The sequence below is a fragment of the Ochlerotatus camptorhynchus genome, unplaced genomic scaffold (genome assembly GCF_037179485.1).
Source record: "Ochlerotatus camptorhynchus isolate MF236.1 unplaced genomic scaffold, CSIRO-AGI_Acam_v1.1 ptg000291l, whole genome shotgun sequence".
Lineage (NCBI taxonomy): Eukaryota > Metazoa > Arthropoda > Insecta > Diptera > Culicidae > Ochlerotatus > Ochlerotatus camptorhynchus.
In genome coordinates this window covers 2679661-2705034 of record NW_027040780.1, presented here as the reverse complement: position 1 = coordinate 2705034, position 25374 = coordinate 2679661, and the positions used below count along the sequence as shown (strand labels likewise).

At 41.6% G+C, this 25374-nt stretch overlaps 2 protein-coding genes across 2 annotated transcripts in view; one reads left to right on the top strand and one right to left on the bottom strand.

Annotated features, from left to right (window-relative positions):
- GV1 overlaps positions 1 to 25374 on the bottom strand; it is a 184118-nt gene that overhangs the window by 99862 nt on the left and 58882 nt on the right. Inside the window, exon 3 of the mRNA XM_065228461.1 lies at positions 1967 to 2157. Within this exon, the coding sequence (XP_065084533.1) occupies positions 1967 to 2157 (191 nt within the window). The remainder of the gene's footprint in view (positions 1 to 1966; positions 2158 to 25374) is intronic.
- LOC135706814 (adult-specific cuticular protein ACP-20-like) lies at positions 2981 to 3495 on the top strand. The gene is made up of 2 exons (XM_065228482.1): positions 2981 to 2989; positions 3055 to 3495. The coding sequence occupies exons 1-2, from the start codon at positions 2981 to 2983 to the stop codon at positions 3487 to 3489; spliced, it is 444 nt and encodes a 147-aa protein (XP_065084554.1). The 3' UTR covers positions 3490 to 3495.

Sequence of the window (25374 nt, the reverse complement as noted above, 5' to 3'; positions counted from 1 at the left end):
ACTTACAAGAAGAGGTTACAAAGTATGCGTTGGAAACATAAAACCTGTAAATTTTGCTTTCTATGAGTCACAATCAGCGATTTGCTGATCGCTGAGTGAGTGAGTGAGTTTGTGAAAAATCGCTGATTGTGACTCTCATGAAGTGAAATAAACAGGTTTAATATGTCAAACACATTCTTTGCAACCCCTTATTGTATCTTACCAATTCAAAATTTGATCATGGCATCTAATTATTTCATAATTTAGAAAAACATTGTTTTAGCTGAAATGAGTCTTTGCAACCTTGGCTGTTACCAACCTTTTTGCCTTTCTCGTACACAGAGTTGTACCGAAAGGCTTGATATCACTTGAAAAACACAATTTCGTTCCAAGTCGGTCAACCGGTAGATGCTAAACTCAGCATGGTGGATCTAGGAGTTTGTGATTTATTGCTTCATCAGGGACAATGTATGACTAGATTTCATCGTATTAAGGATAATAAAGCCGAAAATAAAACCGATTTACGCATCACAACTATAGAAAACAACTGCAAAATCCCCCTTTCAAATTAATTTTCCAAAAATTAAATCCTGGATTTGCGTAGTTTTAATCCAACACTCTTCCTGAAACACAAGTATGTTCGAGAATATAGGTACATGAAGAAGCTTTTTTTTTTTTTTCCTTGATTTGTTTTTCCGTCGATCTTGTTTTCCGTGCTGAGCACCAATCCGACGCCAGAGAGGCAGCTCCCACACCTGGACCCTACCTATCGACCCATCAACTCATGAACCGGGGACCAACGGCTTTACTTCCCATCCGAAGGAAGGCGTGATCAGAGATGTTATGCCTCAGAACATCCCGGCGGCGCTGACTGGGATTGAACCCAGGCCTGCTGGGGTGAGAGGCAATCACGCTTACCACTACACCACCGGCGCCGCTATGAAGAAGCTTTGTTCCTACATTAGTATAGCGTTCGCCAACGTGCAGCTGGCGAAGTATAAGAGACACATTCAATCGTTTCCATCGCATGCAGCCAGCAAGCCGTGCCGTTGGCGAACGCTGCTTGAATAAACATTGTAGTCTATGAATTCATACATCTCAAATATATAAAATTATATGTCTGACAAACTTTCACCTTTGATTGATGATGATTGGTACATTTAAGAAAGTAAATGACTTTTTTTCTAATGCTTGCTACTTTTCGAGAAACCGGATTATGAAAATCATGGTAATTTTCACTATTTTGGCTAATATTTCGCTTGTATCGCCCCAAAACATTGGAAGCTCTTCCTTAAAACTTACAAATTATCCTTAATTACTCCTACGTTTTAAATTAAGGATTTGCCATTTGTATGGAAAATAGTACAAAAAAAAGGTAATTTCAGTTAAATTTTACAATATTCACTACATCTTTGTTATTTGAAGACTTAGAACTTTGAGTTCTATGGCATTTTTTATATTATTTAATGTTCTACAACTTTGCCCAAGCCACAAACCTCTATCATGCGAGTAATAATAATAAGTATAATAATAAGTAAGTTAGTATCGCAGCACCATCTATGCGGATACAATTGGAACTAATTTCCGTTACCAGATGAAGGCGCATGTTAATCCGAGAAACTTTACCAAAGACACCATTTTAATATAATGCAAACCCAATGCGCTAAAGGTTTGTCTAGCAAATTTCGGTTCCTGACCCAGTGTGATTGTTGCATGAAGTGCCGTATCACCTTAACGCCGACCAAAGTAGAAATATTTAATATAAAATAATATTTAATGAAAAAAAAAAAATGTCTGTCCAACGAAGCAGTATGTAAAATCAAACGTTCCTAAATGTAAGTGAATAATCTAGTATCCGGTGCATTACGGTACAAATATTGTAGTTCTAGAGGACATTTACGTTTTGAAAATTGTTCGGAGTTAGTCTTAAAATTAAATGGTCATTATGAAATCAGTTATTTACCAAACATATTATGAAACAACTTACACGTAAGGATTGGGATTCGGAACGTCATCCGACTGATCCTCCCACACCGGTGCCGGATCCCGGAAAGGTGGCTGGGGCACTGGTACAGGTGTTGTGGTGGGCGGCACTATGGGACCGGTATTCGTATTCCAGTACACCCGTATGGCACCGGTCTGTGTCGCTGAGAAGGCTATCAGTAACCCTATCAGACCCTGTTGGCAGAGGTAGAGAATAAGAGGTTTAGGAGATTAGCGATAATTGCATAATATTAGTTTGAACTTTGGTTAATGACTTCATCGCGGCGGCTGCCGCCATCGTCGAAGATCTCCATTGATGCTTGCGAAAGGTTGAAAATGATTAATGATGCATAAAACAATCAATCCGTATGGGTGTTAACTGAGCTGTCATATTACGAAGCAGCAGGTTTGGACGTTCACGATTAGCAGCATTTTGGAATATGTCAATAAAGCGAAACTGTTAATGATAAATCGTACTAATGAAACCATTGTTCCACCTACTTGAACTAATCAACATTTCTCAATTCAAGCACTAATTAAATTATTTTACGAACCAACAGACGAGAGCCAAAAAAAAATCAAAACAATAAACATATGTACTAACCCTACCGCATGGACTCCCATTAAACCTGTCCAAATTGGCCAACATTCTGTGCGAACTTATGCTCACGCACACGCCCCTTCGCTGAAGACATTAGTCGAATGGTTTTATTTTTTTTATTACAATGCAGGGCAGAAGAATTCGCAACCGGCTTCAGAAAATCAATGGGGTTCCATAATGTTTTTTTTTTTAGTAGCTGCTACTGCTGCTACGCGTGGTAGATTAGGTGTGTGTTTTGTGTTATTATGCTCCGTATTATATCGGCCTGGGTATGCTCTCATGGTTAGGCAAACCGAATTGCTTCTGCTGTTTACGCTGTACCAAACAGCTGACGTATAAAAACTAGCTTGCTACCGACAGGCACTATCAGTTTGCAATTGTTTCGATTCTGGTGCAGTCAGTGAAAGTCGTCCGAAAATGCTGAAAGTGAGTGTGTTTCTTGAAGGGATTCTAGGAAGGTTCTTAAGAATTTGGTGATTTTCTGTTTGCAGATTGTTCTAATCGCTTGCTTGGTCGTGGTGGCCGTCTCGGCGCAGTACTTTGGTGGTGAAGAATCTGGTGGATTGGGAGAGGAAGGTGGCCACGGTGGGGGTGAGGAACACCAGGATTACTACGCCTATCCAAAGTACAAGTTCGAATACGGCGTGAATGATCACAAAACCGGTGACCACAAGAGCCACTGGGAAATTCGTGACGGTGATGTTGTGAAGGGTCAGTACTCCCTCCATGAAGCCGACGGTACGGAACGTGTGGTCGAATACAAATCGGACAAGCACTCTGGATTCGAAGCTCACGTCAAGCGGGTCGGTCACGGACAGCATCCGCAGCTGTACGGGGAACATCACGAGGAAAGCCACGGAAGCATCGGTGATTACGAGCACGATCATGCCTTCAGCTACAACAACCAACAGCATCATCATCTGTAAGCACGGTGATGGGTATGGTTGAATCCTGAAAGCAGCCATATGAACTTACATGTTCGAACTATTCGAGACTGAAACCAAAACGAATACTCTTTACGATAATATGTGCCTAAAACGATCTGCGCGCTACTGGTGCGCAGAAAAATCAGCATCTACCTATCTGTTTCAGCTGTCAACTGTTTTTTAGTTTTTAAAACCCCTCAATAAAATGTGATTTGAAAAGCCATTGGTGTGTTTGAACTGCCCTTGGGATTGCGACAGCTGCGCAGAGATTCAAACCAATTCAAAACTCTTACGGAAGCTGTTGAAATTAAAAAAAAAACTGTAGAATTCGCAAAAAAAAACTGTAAGAGTGTAACGAAACAACTTACTTGCCGTCTAGTCATCCACGCAACAGCTTGGTAATGTTGAAGCTTAAGCATGCCTATTATTCTAAAAATCATAATTTCTGACTCCGAGTCATGAAGAGTTCCGTTTCATCAATGCTGTATGGTAATTAGCAGCACCTACTTTGCACGTTAGATTGTTTAAAAGCACCCTTGGAGAAATCCAATTTCAAAAATTACTGCTCTCTGAATTTGGATGCTTATGCATGCTCTCAACTTAGTGTTCCTGGAAGCACTTTTTTTTTAGATTTCTTTTCCGTCGATCTTGTTTTCTGTTCTGAGAGCCAATGCTTTTGACGCCAGGGAGGCAGCTCCCACACCTGGATCCTACCTATCGATTCATTGACCGGGGACCAACGGCTTTACTTCCTTTCCGAAACAAGGCATAATCAGAGATTTTATGCCTCCTAAAATTCCGATGGCACCGACTGGGATTGAATCCAGGCCTTTTGGTGTGAGAGGCGGTCACGTCAGCACCCCTTCTTGGCAAAAAATTTCAGTTATTATTTAAGAGTTTTTCATGACAACCAATGCATGAATTTGTGTAATGATTGACCATCCCAAGTAGCCAAAAGTTCCGCATTGAACGATAAAACTCCCTTCCAAGTTCCATAAAGTTCAATTAAACTTTCGAAAGAACTTTCAAGTAACAGTAACAGAACTTTCTTCCCTAGCAACAAAAAGTTCCGCATTCAACGATAAAACCCTTTTCCAAATTCTATAAAGTGCATTTAAAGTTCCAATACAACTTTCTGTCTGCTTTAGAAGCTAGAGGCTACAGGTCCGAAAAGTTCCAATGCGTACTCCTTGCAAATTGAAGTTAAAAAAAAAGTTCCAAATAGCATCCCTAAGCACTTCTTAGAAACTTCAGGCAAGGCTGAAAACATGGACACAAGAAAGCTCCGAACAAGTTCCCATCGGAACTTCTTAGCAACTTTAAAAAATCTTAAAAGTTCCCTGCGGAACTTCTTAGCAAATTGAAAGTTTCTATAAAGGTTCGTCATAGCCCACATGAAGCAATCCAAACAACTCTTTTTTTAGGAACAAAAACTTATGTAAGTAAATATGAAATGATCAGTGGATCAAATAAATCATAATTTTTATATTTATACAGTACATCAATATTCCATCTAGACATAAAAAAATTGGATTATAACCCGTGAATTTGGCATGCAATATACGATCGCCAACCACTCTGCTACAAGTTTGCTAGAATTCTATGCGGGCAAACACCAATTTAAAGTTTGAACTGAAAACTCCAACAGTAGGCGGGACAACAGCTCACTTTAATATATCTCAGATGGCGTAAGCTTGTTCGTGCTGATAAATCAATACAAGTCCATACCTGGCTTTAGAAATAATTTCCAAAAGACCTGACTTCAGAATTAACTTTCATAAAAGTGCGAGCTAAATATAAAATTGATGTAAAGGACAAAACCTTTATTAACATATTTTCTAATTGCCGTTCAAGTTCCACCAGAAGCTGCTTAGAATGCTCTTCAATTATGGTAGCGGAACTTTCAAGTTCTTATAACGATTTATAAATGAGGCTGCTTAGAATACTATAGCCAACCTTCAACCAAGCTGCTTACGCCACAAATAGCCTTTTATGAGAACATTTGGTTTCTTAGGATGACCATACTAAACGGTCGCATTACTATAAGTTAAAGCGTTGAAAATCCATGAAAAAGAAGCAAAGTGTCATAATATTTTATATGATTCTGAAATAGTTACGTCACCTATGTGATCAGAATAAGTATCTATAGTCACCTTATATAACTCGACAGAATATCCAGTCTTTAGTATAACCAATCTAATCTAGATGTTGGTCTCATCCAAACCGGCCACAGGCTCTTGGGAAGTTAGTTTTGAAATTATAGTCGTTTTGAAGTCTTTAAAACGAATCTCCTGTCCTAAGAACAGTAAAAAATGCACCCATAGAGTAAAATGGTCCACAGTGATTGTTCATCACTTACCTACCATTCAGAATGCTGAACGATTGTATGCAGCCGTATTAATTCACATGCTGCTCGTTAGATTCCTGAATTAAGAAAAATTTTGTAGCTGCACCAGTACCGGCTATGCTAAGGGTATCTCCATCGCCATACGTTGTGGGCTAGTACAGACATCAAAAACAGAGGTGAGTACCTTTTATACTTTATCTCAAAGCATGAAATAGAATTATGTAATAAGGGGGTTGATCCAACTTTTATAAATGCAGTCTTTCTATTTCTGATAAAATTAAGAATTGGCATGTATCGGGCGAAGAATCTTTGTCTGATCACAACCAAAATCGTATTTGATTATGACGTAAATCAACAGCTGATTGATAACGGTGCCGGTGGTGTAGTGGTAAGCGTGATTACCTCTCACCCCAGCAGGCCTGGGTTCAATCCCAGTCAGCGCCGCCGGGATGTTCTGAGGAATAACATCTCTGATCACGCCTTTCTTCGGATGGGAAGTAAAGCCGTTGGTCCCCGGTTCATGAGTTGATGGGTCGATAGGTAGGGTCCAGGTGTGGGAGCTGCCTTCCTGGCACGTCGGTAGCATTGGTGCTCAGCACGGAAAACAAGATCGACGAAAAAAACAAACCAAAGGAAAAAAAAAACAGCTCATTGAAAACATAAGAGATCCCAGGAAAATTGACTGGGAGCAGTCTATATCAAAACTTATAGTTGGAGTAAACAGCTTGAGAGGATGTTCTAAAAAATACATTTTTTTTTCCTTGATTTGATTTCCGTCGATCTTGTTTTCCGTGCTGAGCACCAATGCTACTGACGCCAGGGAGGCTCCCACACCAGGACCCTATCTATCGACTCATCAACTCATGAATCGGGGACCAACGGCTTTACTTCCCTACCGTAGGAAGGCGTGATAAGAGATGTTATGCCTAAGAACATCCCGACGGCACCGACTGGGATTGAACCCAGGCCTGCTGGGGTGAGAGGTAATCACGCTAACCACTAAACCACCAGCGCCGCTAAAAACATACATTGAACTTGAGAACAATTATCAACAGCTCTCTGGCTTAATGCAACAGGTTTATTACGATAGCTGTCCTGCAAAGGAACGTTCTACCAATAGAGATGTACCTTGGTGGAATAAAACCTTACAGAAACTTCGAAAGAAAGCCCGAAAACTATTACAACGGGCAAAAATAATAAAGCAATGGGATCAATATAGAGAAACCCTTACAGCTTTTAATCGGGAAATTAGAAGATCAAAAAGAAAGGATTGGAGGCATACATTGAAAACATTGAAAATACTCCAATTGCTGCTAGATTGTAGAAAGTTCTTTCAAAAGATCATTCAAATGAAAGAGGATGGCACGTTTACTGGAGGAAACGTTAGAGATAATGATGAAAATACACTTCCATGTTCAACTTCTAACATAAATGAAGACCATAATATATATGCAGCAAAAACTGTCTCTGGAAAAACCAGGACGTATGTTCAGGAAACAATGGAACAAATGCTCTTTCGATAAGTAAAAAAAAAACTTTTTGTAGGAAATGGGGACTAAAACCTAAAATGATCCACTGGTTTTATTTGACAATCTTAAGACCCAGAATAACCTTTGCATCGTTGGTTTGGTGGTCTAAAACCAATGAAAAATCAGCTCAGAAGAAGCTGGGGAGGCTGCAAAGACTAGCCACTCTCTCAATAAATGGTGCAATGAGAAGCACACCAAGTATAGCACTAGATGCTGCCGGCGCCGGTGGTGTAGTGGTAAGCGTGACTGCTTTCTCACCCCAATGGGTCTGGGTTCAATCCCAGCCGAGGTCGGTGGGATTTTTCTGAGGCATAAAAATCTCTGGTCACGTCTTCCTTCGGAAGGGAAGTAAAGCCGTTGGTCCCGGCCCATGTGTGTTGTTGTGAATGGGTGCGATATCCTACGCAGGTGTGGAAGCTGCCTTCCTGCACATTCGGTTGTCGTCAATGGATGGCAATCGATGTCCGTCGGTGATTGGCACTAGATTGCGGAACAGAGACCGACGTTAAATAAAGGAAAAAAAAAAAAAAAGCACTAGGTGCTCTACTTTATCTGCTTCCGTTGCATCAATTTATTCAATTATATGCCGAAAGAAGTGCATCAAGGATCCGACGGTCACAGAACTTCCTTGAAGGTAATCTTAGAGGACATATGAGCATCCTAAAAATGTTCTATATTGATTCTCTTGTGATACAAAATGAAGATTGGATGAAGAAAAAATATCACTTCGATCGTCTTTACAATGTAGCAGATGCGAATCGCGATTTGGGGGACAATGGGGGACCATACATTCATCCAGGATCAATTGTCTTTTATACAGAAGACTCTCGATTGGATAATCTTGTAGGAGCAGAAGTCCACGTAATTCTTGATACGGTGATAGAAGAAATGCTTCACCAAACCCGAGCGTCTGTTCACCATGGAGGTGCGGCTCAAAACGGCGTCTATTATCCATGTTAGGAGCGGCTGATCACCGTCCTAGTGCCAGCGTGGGACTCTAAACAGAGCTGTGCACGATAGTCCTCCGGCGAGACAGGAGGCTGGGGCAGGCCCAACAAGCCGCCCTGAAAAAAAAACAAAGTTGCAAATACCGAAGAAAGAAATACGGATCGGAACAATCGGCACAGACCTACGCGACGAAATAAGGACTACGATTGGAAACTAGGAACATGGAACTGCAAATCGCTCGGCTTCCCGGGCTGCGATAGGTTAATCTATGACGAACTTCAAGATCGTAGCACTGTAGGAACTTTGCAGGACGGGACAAAAGGTATGGAAAAGCGGGCATCGAGCGGCTACTTTCTACCAGAACTGTGGCACCACCAACGAGCTGGGAACCGGCTTTGTAGTGCTGGGTAAGATGCGCCAACGCGTGATTGGTTGGCAGCCGATCAACGCGAGGGTGTGCAAGTTGAGGATTAAGGGCCGGGGGGAGACCTGCCCCGACGACGAGAAAGAAGCGTTCTATGCGCAGCTCAAAATCGTCATCGGCGACATGAACGCACAGGTAGGACGGGAGACAATGTATAGACCGGTAATCGGGCCAAACAGCCTGCATGTCGTATCGAACGACAACGGCCAACGATGCGTGAACTTTGCAGCCTCTTGGGGTATGGTAGTTCGAAGTACCTTTTTCCTCCGCAAGGATATCCACAAAGCCACCTGGAGATCACCTGACCAACCAGACATGCAATTTCTCATTACAGCTAAAATGCTAGTTTTCGTAATTATGAAACAATGAGATACTATAATGATAATATTTATTAGTAAGAAGCAAGAAGAGGTGGGAAAATGTGTGCATGACGTATAAAATTTGTCAATTTTGCTTTCAGAAGATCACAATAAGCGATTATATGATCGCTAATTGCTCGCTCATCACGTTGCTCATCGTTACAGCTAATCGCTATTGTGACCCTCTGAAAGGTAAATTGACAAATTTTAAGTGTCATAAACACACTTTACCTTCTCTTCTTGTATCTTGTTAATAAGAATTATCATTAAAACATCTTATAGCTTCATAAATCCGAAAAATAGCATTTTGGCTGTTATGAGCATTTGCAAGCTTGTGACCAACACACAGAAAACCAAATCGATCATGTTCTAATCGACGGGAAATTCTTCTCCGACATTATCAACGTCCGCACGTACCGCGGTGCGAACATAGATTCGGACCACTACCTAGTTGCAGTATGCATGCGCTCAAAACTCTCGACGGTGCATAACACACGTCGAAGTCGAACGCCGCGACCCAACATTGAGCAACTATGGGACGCTGGAGTTGCCCAGGACTACGCGCAGCAGCTGGATGTTACACTACCCACGGAAGAGCAGATTGGCGCAGCTTCTCTTGAAGATGGCTGGAGGGACAACCGTTCCGCCATAGATAGTACTGTTGCAGCGGCACTAGGTACTGCAATCCCGGACCGAAGAAATGACTGGTTTGACGGCGAATGGAAACTGTTAGTAGAGGAGAAGAATGCAGCACGGGCGAGAATGCTGCAACACCGCATGAGATTAAATGTTGAGCGATACAGACAAGCGCGGAACAGACAAAATACGAAGGGGAAGCACTGGCTAGAGCGCTGCACTGGGTAATTGCCAAGATTTGGGAGGAGGAGATATTACCGGAGGAGTGGATGAAAGTTGTCGTATGCCCAATCTACAAAAAGGGCGACAAGTTGGATAGCTGCAACTACCGCGCGATCACACTGCTGAGCGCCGCCTACAAGGTACTCTCCCAAATTCTATGCCACCGCCTGTCACCATTTGCAAGAGTGTTCGTGGGGAAATACCAGGCTGGATTCATGGGTGCCCGCGCTACCACGGACCAAACTTTCGCAATTGGGCAGGTTCTGCAGAAATGCGCGAATACAACGTGCCCACACATCATGTGTTCATCGATTTCAAATCCGCATACGACACAATCGATCGAAATCAGTGACTGTCTACAAGACGCTGAAGACCGGTGGTCCTCTACAGCCACGAGACCTGGACTATGCTAGTGGAGGACCAACGCGCCCTTGGTGTTTTCGAACGGAAGGTGTTGCGTACCATCTACGGTGGAGTGCAGATGGATGATGGAACGTGGAGGAGGCAAATGAACCACGAATTGCACCAGCTGCTGGGAGAACCATCCATCATCCACATTGCAAAAATTGGCTGACTACGGTGGGCTGGGCACGTCGTAAGAATGCCGCACGACGACCCAGTGAAAATGGTTCTAGAAAGCAATCCAGTTTCCTACCTAGCTCCTTCGAATCGAAATTGTAACCCATTAACCTCGAACCCGCCATGAGTAATTGATCCCCAATATTAACCTAGAACTACTGCTATTTAAAATGTAAATTCAAACATTTCTGATTTTGGCTCCGCAAAGTGTCACACACAACTGAGCCTAGTAAATAAACGAACTAGTTAAAAAAAAACCAGGGATGCGTCTGTCAACCTATGATTATTAAGTTCGTCGTTGATTAAAACGAATTATTGTTTTCTAGGAGCATGTTGAATATTGATCATTATTATCACTCAGGGATGGAAAATCATTTACATTCATTTCGTGCATTCATTTACATTCATTTGCCTCTAACTTTTTACATCAACAGAATAGCGTAAAATTATGTATGAAGCTTTTGTAGTTTTTGATATGAACTACAACTTTTGTTGATAACTATAATTTGTATCTCTTATGCATGATGAAATAGAGCTGGCAGAACATGTTATTGTTTTTCAGTGAATGCAATTTACATTCACTGAAAAACAATGGTGGGTTCTTATCGCTCTGATTCATCATGCATAAGAGATAAAGATTTGAATTGTTTACAAAAGATGTAGCTAATATCAAAACCTACAAAACCTTTAAACGCTATTTTATGGAATTCTGTTGATGGAACAAGTTAGAGGCAAATGAATGTAAATGAATGCACGGAATGAATGTTAATGATTTTCCATCCCTGTTATCACTTATTGCCAAGGAAATACTGAAGGGGTGGCGACAAGGCACAGAGGTGCATTCCAAAAATGTATGCCCAACAACTTTTCTGCAACAGGCAGTTCATTTATACTTAATCAATCGGCATTATTCCAAAGGCATTATGCAAAGAATTCATTTTAAAGGAAACGCTGTGCATAATTTCATATGATCTTTGAGTTTTTTTAACTTTCAATGAAATTTCTTTCCACAATTTTTAGAAAATTTTTACAAGGGCAGCTTAGAGATCCTGGCAGGAATTTCAAGAGAAATGTTATAATATCATTTATTTAGTTAAAAATGATCTGTATGACGCTGATATACTGACTCAAGACCAGTGCTGTGCATTATCATAACGGTTATTGTACCTTGACGGTCATCCTCGCATAACCATCACATCTCAGAAATGACGGTCAACTAGCATATCACTTGGAAACACCTCTACCTCACTAGACCGTCTTCATAAAAGCCATCCATGACAGTTAGATTAAATGACAAGGAGAGAGTAGTAAAATCATTATCTCACTGATCATCTTTGTTGGGCATTTATAAGTGGGAAGTGAGAAAAATGCTCCCTCATTTTCCTGTTCTTGCTAAAAGTTGTTGAGTTCAGAACATACGAAACATTTTGAAGAAAACGTTGGATTTTCATTTTCCTTGTAACAAATAAATATGTGGGTGCTATTACGTTACAATGTCGAAAAATATCCGTTTATCTTCAAAAATTCCATTTCTTAATATGCGAATTAAAGACACTTTCACTTTTTCTGTGATCCATCGGCAATATCAATTCAGTGCCAACATTTCAAAGGGGCGTAACTGCTTTTGTAAACTATGGCTTTAGCTGTAGATTTCTCGCATCTTAATACCCCGTTCACATTACAGCCTATATCACGTAATATAGGCTGTCTTGCAATGAGCACTCATACATAGGATTTCCAGTGAAAACTAGATGTATGAGTGCTCATTGCAAGACAGCGTATATCACGTGATATACGCTGTAATGTGAACGGGGTATAAAGCTCACTCCTTCAAAATAACAATGCTAGATGGTAGAGGAAATATTCCTCTACCTATTGGTGTCATTATTTTTCATAAGTGAGCTTTTATTCGCGAGATTTCGTCGGCTAAAGCCATTGTTTACAAATGCAATTACGCCCCTTTGAAATGTTGGCACTGAATTCTCTTTTACGTACGAGTCATTGTTTACGATGCTTAATAAATCTAAAAACTGGCACAACTCACAATTGACAAGCTCACGAGAATTTTACTGTCAAGACAAATATCTTTTCAACGTTATTACCTTTCGTACGAAAAGTGCAGCGAAAAATCTTAAATTTCTGAATTGCTCCGAAAAATTGCAAGGACCATCAAAGAACCAACAGGTGGAACTTCGACAAATCAGTGCGAAACCGAACTTTTTGTCAGTGCAAACCTCAACCTGAGCTGGGTTTTAAAAGCAAACTGACATTTGTCAGTGACGTTTGTCCGAAAACAAGCAGATCCAATCTTTAATATGGACCAACAGGTCTGTGCCATAAAAAGGGAGAAAAACAAAAGATCCAATCTTGATACCCGATCCAGGTTGGAACTGAATAATAAACGAATTCGCTATTAATTTTAGCGAAGATTTATTGAAATGCATTGCGTTCCCTTATACCCTGTTCACATTACAGCGTGTATCACGTGATATACGCTGTCTTGCAATGAGCACTTATACATCTAGTTTTCACTGGAAATCCTATGTATGAGTGCTCATTGCAAGACAACCTATATTACGTGATATAGGTTGTTATGTATTTCTGTATCATACTGATGAGAAGTTTTTCGGAGAGATGGTTCTCAGTTGTTTTGATTGTTAACCGTAGGAATCTCTTTTGTCAATCTAAAGGCTGTCAGTACCGTGATGCAACTCAGCACTGCTCAAGACTAGTAGCATTGCGGTGGTGAAATGGTAAGCGTGTCTGCTTGCTCACTCCAATGGGTCTGGTTTCAATCCCAGCCGAGTTCGGTGGGAAGGGAAGTAAAGCCGTTGGTACTGATCCATATGTGTGTTGAATGGGTGCGATATCCTACGCAGGTGAGGAAGCTGCCTTCCTGCACATTCGGTTGCCATCAATGGATGGCAATCGATGTCCATCGGTGGTTGGCACTAGCACTTGCGGAACAGAGACCGACGATAAATAAAGGAAAGAAGACACATCATCAATTTTCAACCTGGGGTTTGCGAACCTCTACTGAAAGCACATAACAAGATGTACAGTGAGCTTTATCGCACGGTTGGGGCATCGATTCTCACCGTTGATTCACCGTGCGTTCAAGCTCGCTCTAAATCGCTTCTTTTTATGTGCTTTTCGAACAGTGGGTGTTCGTGAGCGCAGGTTGAAAATTGATGAACTATATGAACGCCAAAAAATAGAGGTTTGGAATGCTCTCAATTAGAAACTGTTAAAGTGCTCAAGAAACCGTAAAAATCCAGTTGCTTGTTAATAGCAGAAGATAAAGAAATAAGAGTCAAATCACCTCACCGATTAAGGTAATTAAATGCAAGAAAATTGTAATATGGACCACAACCCCCTATTATAGACCGACAAGATAGGAGAGTGTACAAAAGCAAAGATCTTTATCGCTCTACACCATTATCGCTTCATGGCTAGTGTTTTTTTGTGACCGATTCCACATCGCTTTTGCTACAAAACTGCTATTTAGTATAATAACGATTTATTTTCAAAAATCGGAGCAAAACTTAAGCTTTTTCTTATGTTAATGTGAACAGCTATTGAAAAACGTTTAAATAAGAAGAAATTGCCGATATTATTCAAAAGAGAACCGTCTCAATGTCAAGCTGCCCACAAACCGTTGGTGTGATGCCGTTCCGAGAAAAACACTATTATCCTATTTGATCAATTACGTTAATTACTTGAAATTGAATTGCGATTGATGGTGTCGAGCAATCCGCAAGCTTACGTGTTTTGATAAGCATTGAAGTGTGTACTTACTCAGCGTTGATCGAAATAGAAGACAAATATGACATGGACATTGAAAATAAGCTCCAATTTGTAGAGCAATTTTTTTGACCGTGGTCAAAATTTGAAATCGTTTGAACAACTGAATTTGTGAATGAGCGATTATTTTTTTTTAAAGGAAATCTTCGTATTAACAAACCGAAAGAAATGACATCAGCAACACCTCACGCTTCGCGACTCGGCGGATGGATGCAAATAGAACTCACCGGTCGATGAAGACGATGGCGAAGCTTAGCTGATACTGCACTCGCCTTGTTGTTACATCCCCATGTCGCGTAGGCATCCATCGTATGGTACGGTGGCCGTCAGCTAATTATTGCACTCCTTAATTAATCGCAAATTGATCACCGTTACTACCATGTTCGACCATAGCAACAGGTGCGACCCAACAAGGTCCACCGAGGCTAGCGAATAGAGCAATTTGACACACCTCCGATGACCTTCCTCCAACTGCTGCAGAAAAGGCAATGTAATAAATCGCGTTCTAATGCATCGGTCAGTCAGTGGCCGCCGATTGAGAAAGTGCGACTCGGCTATTGATCGATTGATGATTGATGTGCTTGACATTTGTAGTGACAAAGTTCAGGCACTGTGGGTTGGGTCGGGTGGTTGGATTATGTAAGAATAGAACGGATAGGTATCAATAGAGACTTGATTAGCTTGTCTTGACGGGGAGGTAGTATTTATCCTTAGTTGAATCAGTGCCTACTAACTGCATCAAAATCGGTGTAGTATGATGTAATTCGTATTTATCGTATACACGCTAACTTGAAAGTACCCATTAATGGTTAAAAATACCCATTTTGAAGAAAAGTTGCTTAACTTATTAAATGCGTAAATGTTTTACCCACTAATGAATATCTGTTACCCATTAATGAGTAACTGTTACTCATTAATGGGTAACAGATGCTCATTAATGGGTAAACAAATTTACCACCTTTCTACAAATGGGTCTTTTTTAAATCATAAATGAATTCTTTTAGGTTAGCGTGTAGAGATTTTGACTGGTTGATTCGTTTCAGAAGGTTTCAATATTAATCGTTGATAAAATATTTCAAATAATTCAATCCGTAGAGAGAGTCTGTTTTGTATTGGGCCGTGAACACAACGACGATATAGGCGGAACGGTAGACTGGGAGATCGGACAGCACAAGGTTCACCACCGGGTACCAACTCCAGGGCAGAGTAGGCATTTGTTTTTCACTGGTTGACTTCCAATTTTATTCTGAACATCCTCAGTTTAGGGTTCTCATATTTATACCAAGTTTGGCTTCCTTCGAGAACATCCGAAACAAGCCTGTTACTAACGATATTGTTACTGTTGCTAACCTAAAAACGTTGTTTGCTCGTTGTTGTTCCTAAAGACGTTGCTGACTTGGATCGCTTTAGGAAGTGTTAGTCTCGTACATTCTGCCCCCGTTGGAATGCAATTCCAATTCTAACTGAAGATTCTGGTGGTTATGGATACACTCCAGTTGTTGTCTGTAAATCAGCAACTCGCACGATACCGTCCTTCCCTGGGTGAACTGCGATGATTCTGCCTAGTTCCCATGTTTGCACTGGTTGGTTGTCCTCTGCCAGTAGAACAACTGTGTCGACGTCGATATTGGGTTGTTTCTTGGTCCACTTTGCTCTTCATTGGAGTGTTGACAGGTACTTTCGAGAACACCTTTTCCAAAAATGGTCCCGCAGCTGATTCAGATACTGCCATCTTGTCAGACGATTGATAGAAACGTCTTCGTATGATGGTTTGAGTATCGGTTCCAGCGGTCTTCCTAGCATGAGATGAGCCGGAGATATCGGTTGTGGATCGTTTGGGTCATCTGACGAAGCATACAATGGCCGGGAGTTTACAATCGATTCAATGCTAGTCAGTACTGTATACAATTCTTCGAAGGTCAAAGTGGCGTTTCCCAAAGTTTTGGCCAGATGTAATTTTACAACCTTTACTCCAGCCTCCCACAATCCTCCGAAGTTCGGTGATCTCGGTGGGATAAATTCCCATTCCACTTCTTGACGTAGCAGGAAATTGTTGATTTTGTCCTTTTCGAGCTCATCATTGAACAAGGCACGTAGCTGGCGTAACTCCTTGAATGCACCAACGAAATTTGTTCCGTTGTCCGAGTATATCTTCCGTACCATACCCCGTCAATTCACAAATCAGTCTAGTCCGGCCAGGAATGCCTCCGATGTTAGGTCTGATACAAGTTCAAGGTGAACCGCCTTACTACTAAGCACACAAATAAAGCAATGTATGCCTTCACGATCTTTGTCTTACGTTTACCTTCCTTCACGAAAACTGGCCGCAGCGTAGTCGACGCCAGTCAGTTTGAATGGTGCGTCGATATTCACTCGGGATTCAGGAAGATTCCCCATTAGTGGTTGGATCATCCTTGGCTTCATACGGAAACATCTCACGCAATTATGGATTACCTTGCGCATGGTTGGACGGGCGTTGATGAGCCAAAATTTCTAACGAATTGCTGCAATACTCCGGCCTGGCCTTCGTGGAGTCGTTCTTCGTGAATTTTCTTTATAAGCAACTCCGTTACTCGGTGTTTTGGTGGAAGCATCAGTTGATGTTTGGCGTCAAAGGACAATTTAGAATTTTGTAGACGTCCGCCGACTCGTAGGCAACCGTCATCGTCTACGAATGGTTGCAATGCGGCCAGACGCCTTGGAATTTCATTACGTTGGACACACTGGATCTCCTCATGTAGTTCGTTTTGTTGAAGATCACGGATGATGTAACTTGTCGCCTTACGCATGTCCTGCACGGTCAATCGTCCACAGGAATCTCACTTATCCTTAGGAGTTCGCACACGGCGAACGAGGCGTGCTATGTGAGCGTAAACACCCTGCAGCCTGTAGAATGAATCAAACCGTTCAAAGCTAGTATCGAGTTTCTTCACAATCGGGTTTGCGATGACCAGAGTTTTTAGCTCAGGAATCAGGTCGTTGGGAATCTCTCTCCAGTTTGGTCCAGGACCGTTCCACCACAGCTGACATTTGCTTAACAGGGTTGGTTTCATTCCTCGGGATACGATGTCCGCCGGGTTTTCATCCGTGTTTTACGTAGCTCCAACGGCAGTGTTCGGTCAGTTTGTTGATTTCGGCCACTCTGTTGCTAATGAAGACATGCAGCCGATCCAAAGGTTTCTTCATCCAAGCCAAGGCTATTTGACTATCGGGCCACAATCTTATTTCGCGAATCTCCAGTTTTAACGTCGGGATCACCTTACCCACCAGCTTGGTCAACTCACGAAGGGGATTTGCTGCACAAAAGATGAGACACTGCTGACCCGTATTTACGAATGCAGCGAAGGTAAACACATGCGCCATACGCATATTTGGAGGCATCAGCGAAACCATGAATCTCCATTGTTTCCGTATCAGGAACCACAACGCATCTTTAAATCATGACATTGTTGAGGTGGCTCAATGATGTCTGGAACTCTGTCCATCGCTGGAGTAATTTACCTTCCATAGGGTCATCCCATCCAAGGTTCGTAGCCCACAGGCACTGCATGATCATCTTTGCTTCGACGATCACTGGTGACACTAATCCCAATGGATCAAATAACTTCACTATTCGGGACAGGACACGACGCTTCGTTAGTTTGTCTTCGTTATCCGTTGGTTCAGATCCTACAGAAGTCCCAAAACATTGATTACTTCATTTGCGCTGGAGTCCTGGATGGGTACTAGGGTCTCTCGATTTCCTTCAGGAATTCCTTCAAGCACATCTTCTGAGTTGGAACACCACTTTTGAATTGGAAATCCACCTTTCAGCATCAACTTCTCCAATCTACGGCGTAAGTTCTTGGTTGACTCAATTGAATCCGAACCAGACAGAATGTCGTCCATATAAGAATCATTCAGGATAACTTCGGCCACTTCCGGATAATCCTCACTCTCGTCACGGGCTAGCTGGATAAGCAATTTCACAGCGAGAAACGACGCCGCTGATATACCGTAGGTAACGGTCAATAACTCCAAGACCTTCAGCGCTTCCAACAGGTGTCCTCATCAGAAGATTCTCTGGTACCAAGTCTGGGAGGGATCGAGGAGAATTTATCGGTACATTATGGATGCTTAGTACAATGCTGAACAGGTCACTTTGGCTGCTGGTTTTAGTTATTAGTACGTCATTCAGGGACAGTTCACTCGCTTTGGCTGTTGCGTCAAAGACAACACGAAAATTTGTGCTGCTACTGGATGGCTTGAAGACACAGTGATGCGGCAAATAGTACCACTGTTGACCAGGAGGATTTTCTTCCTTCCTCACTTCACGGCAGTGACCCAACGATTGGTATTCGTCGATGAACTCCTAATACTGAGCTTTCAGGTCAGGATTTCGCGCCAATCTTTTCTCCAATAACAGGAATCGCCAGGGATCTGGAACTTTTCAACTGGTCCACTGACAACTGGACCACGAATCGTCCATCTTCATTACGACGATAAGTCTGTTGAAAGTGTTCTTCGAAACGTTCTTCTTCACTCGTCATCATTACTGGTTCAGCGATTTCCTCTTGGTCGAAAAACCGCTGCAAGCACGCTTCCAATCCATCGGTCACAGCAAGGTTGGCACATACTGGATAATCCTCTTGCGTTTCCTCGTACGAGCCAGCCAGGACCCATCCGAACTGCGTTTCGTACAAGGTAGATAGGTGGTCGGCAAGTTTGATTTGGCCTTGCTTCAGAATGTTGAAGAAATGTTCGGCAACAATCAGCATTTCCACTTCTCGTGGACGGTTGAATGAAGCATCGGCCAACATAACACCGGATGAAATATGCCAGGAATCCACTCTAACATTTGCGGATGGAATGGTGCCAGTCACCTTCGGTGTAACGAGACAATCAACATTAGCAGTGAAGTTGCTGTATCTGGGAACGCGTACCTCCTACGCTGACTACAGCAACATTAAATGGGAATTTCGTTGAATTTCTTCACCACAGACTCCGACATCAAATTGATCTGTGATCCCGAATCCAGCAGTGCTCGAACCTGGTAAGTGTGGCCTCCTTTAGAACGAAGAATGACCATCGCTGTCATTAAGAACACCTGCTTGCTTGGTGAACGAAACACGCTGGAACAGGACGCATTCACAGGCTGCTTCGCCACTGCTGGTACTGGATCTATATCGGCTGGCTTAGGCGGCTCACTCGTTCTTACTTCAGGTTTCTCCCGTTGCTCGACATAAACTAGAGTGTAGTGCTTTTTGGAACACTTTCCGCAGCATTTATTGCTTGGACACACTGCACTACGGTGGCCCTTCATCAGGCAATTGAAATACAGATTCGTCGCACTTCGCAGGTTTTCTTGGCACGGTTTACGTTCGGACTACAATCGTAGCGGTGGAACACACATTCACGACACTTGGATAACGTTTCTATGGTAGCCGTGACGGAAGGGCGAAAAACACTCACGGACGTCGCGACGAGGAATATCAACACGCACTGTCAAACCACGCAAAACGCTTATCTCACCTAGCAGCAGTCCAGACTCCGGCTCGAAGGACCAATGTTTTGTATTCGACCGTGAACACAACGACGATATAGGCGGAACGATGTACTGGGAGATACGGAAAGCACAAGGTTCACTACCGGGTACCAACTCCAGGGCAGAGTAGGCACAGATAATCCAAACAATTCACGTACTGCTGCTAATAACTATTTATTTTTTATTCTATTATTTAATTCTTTGTTTTTCACTGGTTGACATCCAATTTTATTCTGAACATCCTCAGTTTAGGGTTCTCATATTTAAACCAAGTTTGGCTTCCTTGGAGAACATGCGAAACAAGCCTTTTACTAACGACATTTATTTATTTATTTATTTATTTATTAATTTATTTATTTAGTTTTACTAACGACATTGCTACTAGCTAACCTAACTACGTTGTTTGCTCGTTGTTTTTCCTAAAGACGTTGCTGACTTGGATCGCTTTACGAAGTGTTAGTCTCGTACAGAGTCAATGAAGAGAATCGATCAATGTAGATTGGTCTATTTGAAAAGTGACGCGAGATTTAAACGTCGGTTGTTCACGAATTAAAACACGCCCACTCAAACTAACCATATCGTCTGATAGAGAAAATTATTCCTCAGATGCTGGTGTCAGAATGAGTCTATGTTTCCCATTTTTGCGAGAAATTAACGTTCAAACCCATTGTTTACATTTGGAACATAGACATTCACTTCCCTAAAATTTAGTAAACTTTGGTATGGCTAAGTTGAAATTTACAATATTTTGTAAACTATTTAGGTATCTGTTTGTAGCATTAATTCGGAAGAAAGAAATACTGAAAGGGCCTTCTTTGGAGCTGGAACATCCAGAAATCATTAATCAGTAAATAAAACGATCCAGATAGTTTAGATGTTCTTCGGCAGTGTTGCCAGATTTTTTCTAGCTTATCGGTATCAAATGTTTTAAAAATCGGTATTTATCGGTATTCATTATTTTAATTAATTTTAACTAATGAAATTTGAATTAAGAACGAAAATTGTGCTTTCCAGGTAAGTTCACAGGAATTTCCTGGGAATATTTGAATTAGTCTCTTAATGATACCGAAAAAAAACTTCCAGAGAAAAAATGAAGAAGATTTTGTGGAGAAATGTCAGAAAAACATCCGATGGGGATCTTCCAAAACAAATGTTGAAAAACTTCTGGCGAAAACTTTTGAAACTTTCTATAAAAATTGGACAACACACCCAGAGGAAACCAGAGCAGTTTAAAAAATCCAAATTCCAGGGGAAGTCAGAAGAAGCCCGGAAAAACCTTCCAATAGAAATCGAAAGAACCTACGCAGAAGGACTTATGGAGAAACTTCCAGAGGACTAAAGAAACTTCTGGGAGAACTCGACACATACATCCGGTAGAACTTTAATTGAACTTCCTGGAGACGCTGAAAGAAACTTTCTAAGGTAGATTGGAAGAAACTTCTGGTAAAAATGTGGAAGCCAGAGGGTTTACGGAACAGTTGCAAGATACTTTAAGGAGAAGTTGGGAAAGAATCTGGAAGAATTATATTTCTGGGGGATGTTAGCACAACATCCCTGAAGTTCCTTTCATGCTCAAATGATCCAGCAATATTCCTGATATTCATAAAACATCCCTAAAAACCCTGATGTTTGCGGAAAATTCTTGAAATGCACTCCGGAATATCCCTCAATTCCTCGGAACTCCTTGAAAGTTCTTACAATTTTCCTGAAGTTAATGGGGCTGTTTTGAAGTTTACACAGTTTTCATAAACTTCTCGGAACTTTGCTGAAGTTTTCGGAATACCCTGTGTTTCTCTGAACTACTTTAAAAGATTCAGAAATTTTCATGAATTGATGTGTCCTGATGTTCTTTAGAGCTTCCCTAAAGTTATCTCAATTCACCTGAAAACCATTAAATTTCCATGAAGATCTTTGGGCTTGTGGAGTTTCCACAATATAGCAGATGTTTCCTTAAGTTCACTGGACTTTCCTGAAATTCCCGGGTTCTCAGAACTGTCAGGGTGGATCCTTACAGTAACCCAAAAGTCAGAACTATTCTGAAGTTTCAGAACTTCTGAAATGTTCCTACAGTTTTCCTGAAGCTAATGGAACCGCAATAAAAGTCTGGACGCATTCCTGCAGTTCCAGGGAAGTTGAAAAATAAAACTGACGGAAGAAGACGGAAGAACCCTTCGTGCGAAGCCAGAAGAAAATTCCAAGGGATGTAAAAATAGCTTTCCGGAAAGAATCGGAAAATAACTAACAGGGTAAGGTGAACGCAAATTCCTAGGGAAAGTTAGAAGAAAGTTCAAAGGGAAGATTCAAGAAATTTCAGGAAGTGAAAAAATTAACATTTTGAGGGACCTATTTGTTCACTGAATAAAAGTATTTCTCGATTTCCAGGAATTACTGGGATGAGCCATCAGCTGTTTCTCGACTCCTTGGCTCCTTGGTAGCCAAAAACGGTGAGAAAATGGAAGCATTAGTTAAAAGAGTATCAAGCATGAGACATTTAAAAAAAAAAACTTTTTAAAGCCGGCTTAAAAATTTGAATGTACTAAAAGATAAAAGTGAGATACAATAGTTTCCTCGGAAAGTTCAGCGCGGGCAGGCAGTGATCAATTTGATTATTAAAAAAATCGGTATACATCGGTTTTAAAACTCAAAAATCGGTGTTCTGAGAAACTTTATCGGTATATCGGTACATATCAAGTTTGAAAATCGGTATAAATACCAATAAATCGGTATATCTGGCAACGCTGGTACACGGTCCATGAAAACAACTCTAAATTTAATGGGATGCACTTTTTCTACACGGTATTCTGATTCTACGCATGGATTGGGCAGATGGTACCCATTCTTATGTGCAGTAAGGAGTTGTCAAAATCTGGGTAAACCAGTTTTGTTATGATGATTAGAATCTACCCAGATTCGCGTAAATGGTTTTAATCGCATGTTTCTGATATTTAGAAATGTGCCGGCATCAAAGGAAGATTTTTGTGCTATCTAAATATCCAAGAATACCGTGGATCCTCGTTAATCTGAACGACACTACATGCATAAAATTAACGGGGTTCATTTTTAATATAAACTTCTAGTCGTCCTATGACCATCAGAAATTTTAGTTTCTGGTAGCCTTCCCAAGTAACAATTTAGGTTTTATGAGGGTTCTGTATACCATGATGTAGACTGGTAGAATGCTGTAAAACCGCGATAAAACTTGCAATGTTCCTTGGGTTATTTGCTATTTTGTTTTGATTCTGCGTTCCATTTTACATCGTTCCCTTTCGCTTTACTCTAGCTGACAGATTTTCTCGACCGGAACGGGAATTGACCCCACCACCTCTGACTTGGTAATACCTTGCTATTACTTACTAGCTTTTGTAAGGCCCAATTCAATTATGTGTTCCACTTTAACAATACGGGACAAAGATCACAAAACATGAATTAGATCTACCATGGTATGCATTAACTGCAATTGCAATCATCACCCTTAACTATACCATCGACGGCTTCAACACCTTTCATAAGCTACAAAGTATAATGCGAAAGCAACCAAAGAACACATTGTGGTCTGCGACAATCACACCTCACGCCATTATTTTACAAGCTCACAAGTTCGAAAACGGAACGGATAGGGTCAAAGTCATCGGTCTTCTCGAGGGGTGTTCAATTACACACATGTAGGTATTATCAACGTGCAGCTCTGAGGTCCCAGGGCAAATACAACACATTTCTTGTCTGCACCCCGTCAGACCTGGCAGTGGCAACAGTTCAAGTGACTCAAGTGGAAGGAAAAAAAAAGTCTAGAATCATTGAAATAAACAAGTCTACCGCTCTCGGCTTGGTGGCACTTTGTCGCAAAAGTTGACGACATCGCGCCGGAAAGCGAGAGCTTTGGGCTCTGCTCGCAAGATTTATGATCTGAAATTAGATAATCACAGTCCCGGGGCAAACATGTGTAAAAACGGTAACGATCGGCTTCGAGGGGGTTGCAGGATTAAGGCCAAGAATGATGGATGAAGTAATTTGGCGAAAAGGGCACTTTGAAAGTCAACAGATAATTAGTTCAAAAGTTATTTCAATTAACTTATCTGTAACTGGTTGAGAACGAAGTTGTTGTTGTTGACTTGATGTTCTCTTAACAGTTTTGTTCGATGATGAAAATGCCAAATTTTAAATAGCCGACTCGCTAACACATCTTGACGTTGTTGTATAGGGCAACCCAGATTTATGACACAGCCGATCCGTCCTGATTGTGATAGATTGGCATACGATCCCTTTCCAGGCAAATGTGCTCACATAAGCGGTGCTCTCCATAATAAGTTAATTGTTCACGAATATCGAAATTGAATCAGTTAAGCGTGAAACTCGTGATAGGACACGGAATGGGGTTAATCTATTGTTGAACTCCCTCGATCTTGCGGCTCATTCGTTTCCAAACCCCTATCGAAAGCAATCAGTTTCATACGCTATCACTTAAACCCAACGAAATGAGAAGGTGCTAGATCTTGCATCATATCGCGGTTGATGGGCCCCGGATTGGATGGCGATCTCTTTCACTTTTCCTGCAGCCCTAGATGATGGTTACGGACTCTCCCATTCGCTTCGGTATCGTGACCAAAATTGCCTGCCGGCGGATCTCCACATTGACTGCACCACCATCACCACCAGTGTTTCCAAACTGACCGTGCAAAATGATTCCGAACAAAAGAGATGCCAATCGGTGCACCACTTTAAGGTAGCAGCACCTCGATGGCCTAATCACGCCTTCAGGGTGCCAAATGTGTAATCGTCTTAACTGAAACAGGAGGATTTGTTTGATTGCGGGGGGTAATTTAATGCAGCCGCTGAGAAATGTTCTTTGAGCTACTGTCGCAAATTTTGTCCCATCCTTTGAAACGCACCATGAGTTAAGATTATGTGTGGTCTGTTCAAAATTTAATATTGGTAAATGTTGGCCCCTCCCATTCTGGATCCCACGATCCTATGCTCTCACGATCTGTATCGAATATCTATAACTACCGAAATTACATCAATTTCAGTTACAAAACATCCATCTTGATTTGTTTATGATTGGCACCCAACAGAGTCAGTGAACATTAAATTGAGTTGTTTCCTTTTTTAGACTACCACGTACCAGCCAGAAGAAGGCTACTTAAAATTTCACAAGCATTCCGAGTTGATGTTGATACAAAGTAGCTCCCCCAGCAAAAGACCACGAAGAAAGCTCGAGATCTCACACAATCCGTCAAATTACCACCTCTAAACGAAACGGTGACCCTGTTGTGCTGATTGCTACCATCCAATGGGTTCGTTGTCGTGTGGCGTGGTAGGTCGTGATGTCAGCAGAAGTCATGCGCTCAGCAAGCAACAGAAGAAGAAGAAAACTATAGAAAAGATGTGCCGTTCGCCCACCCCGAATCGGACAACACACCGCCACACCTGGACCAAACCCTTTCCAAATGAACAAAAAGTGAAGTCTATTCATGTTTTGACGGGTTTTGCCACGCTCAATTACCAGTCAGCTATAT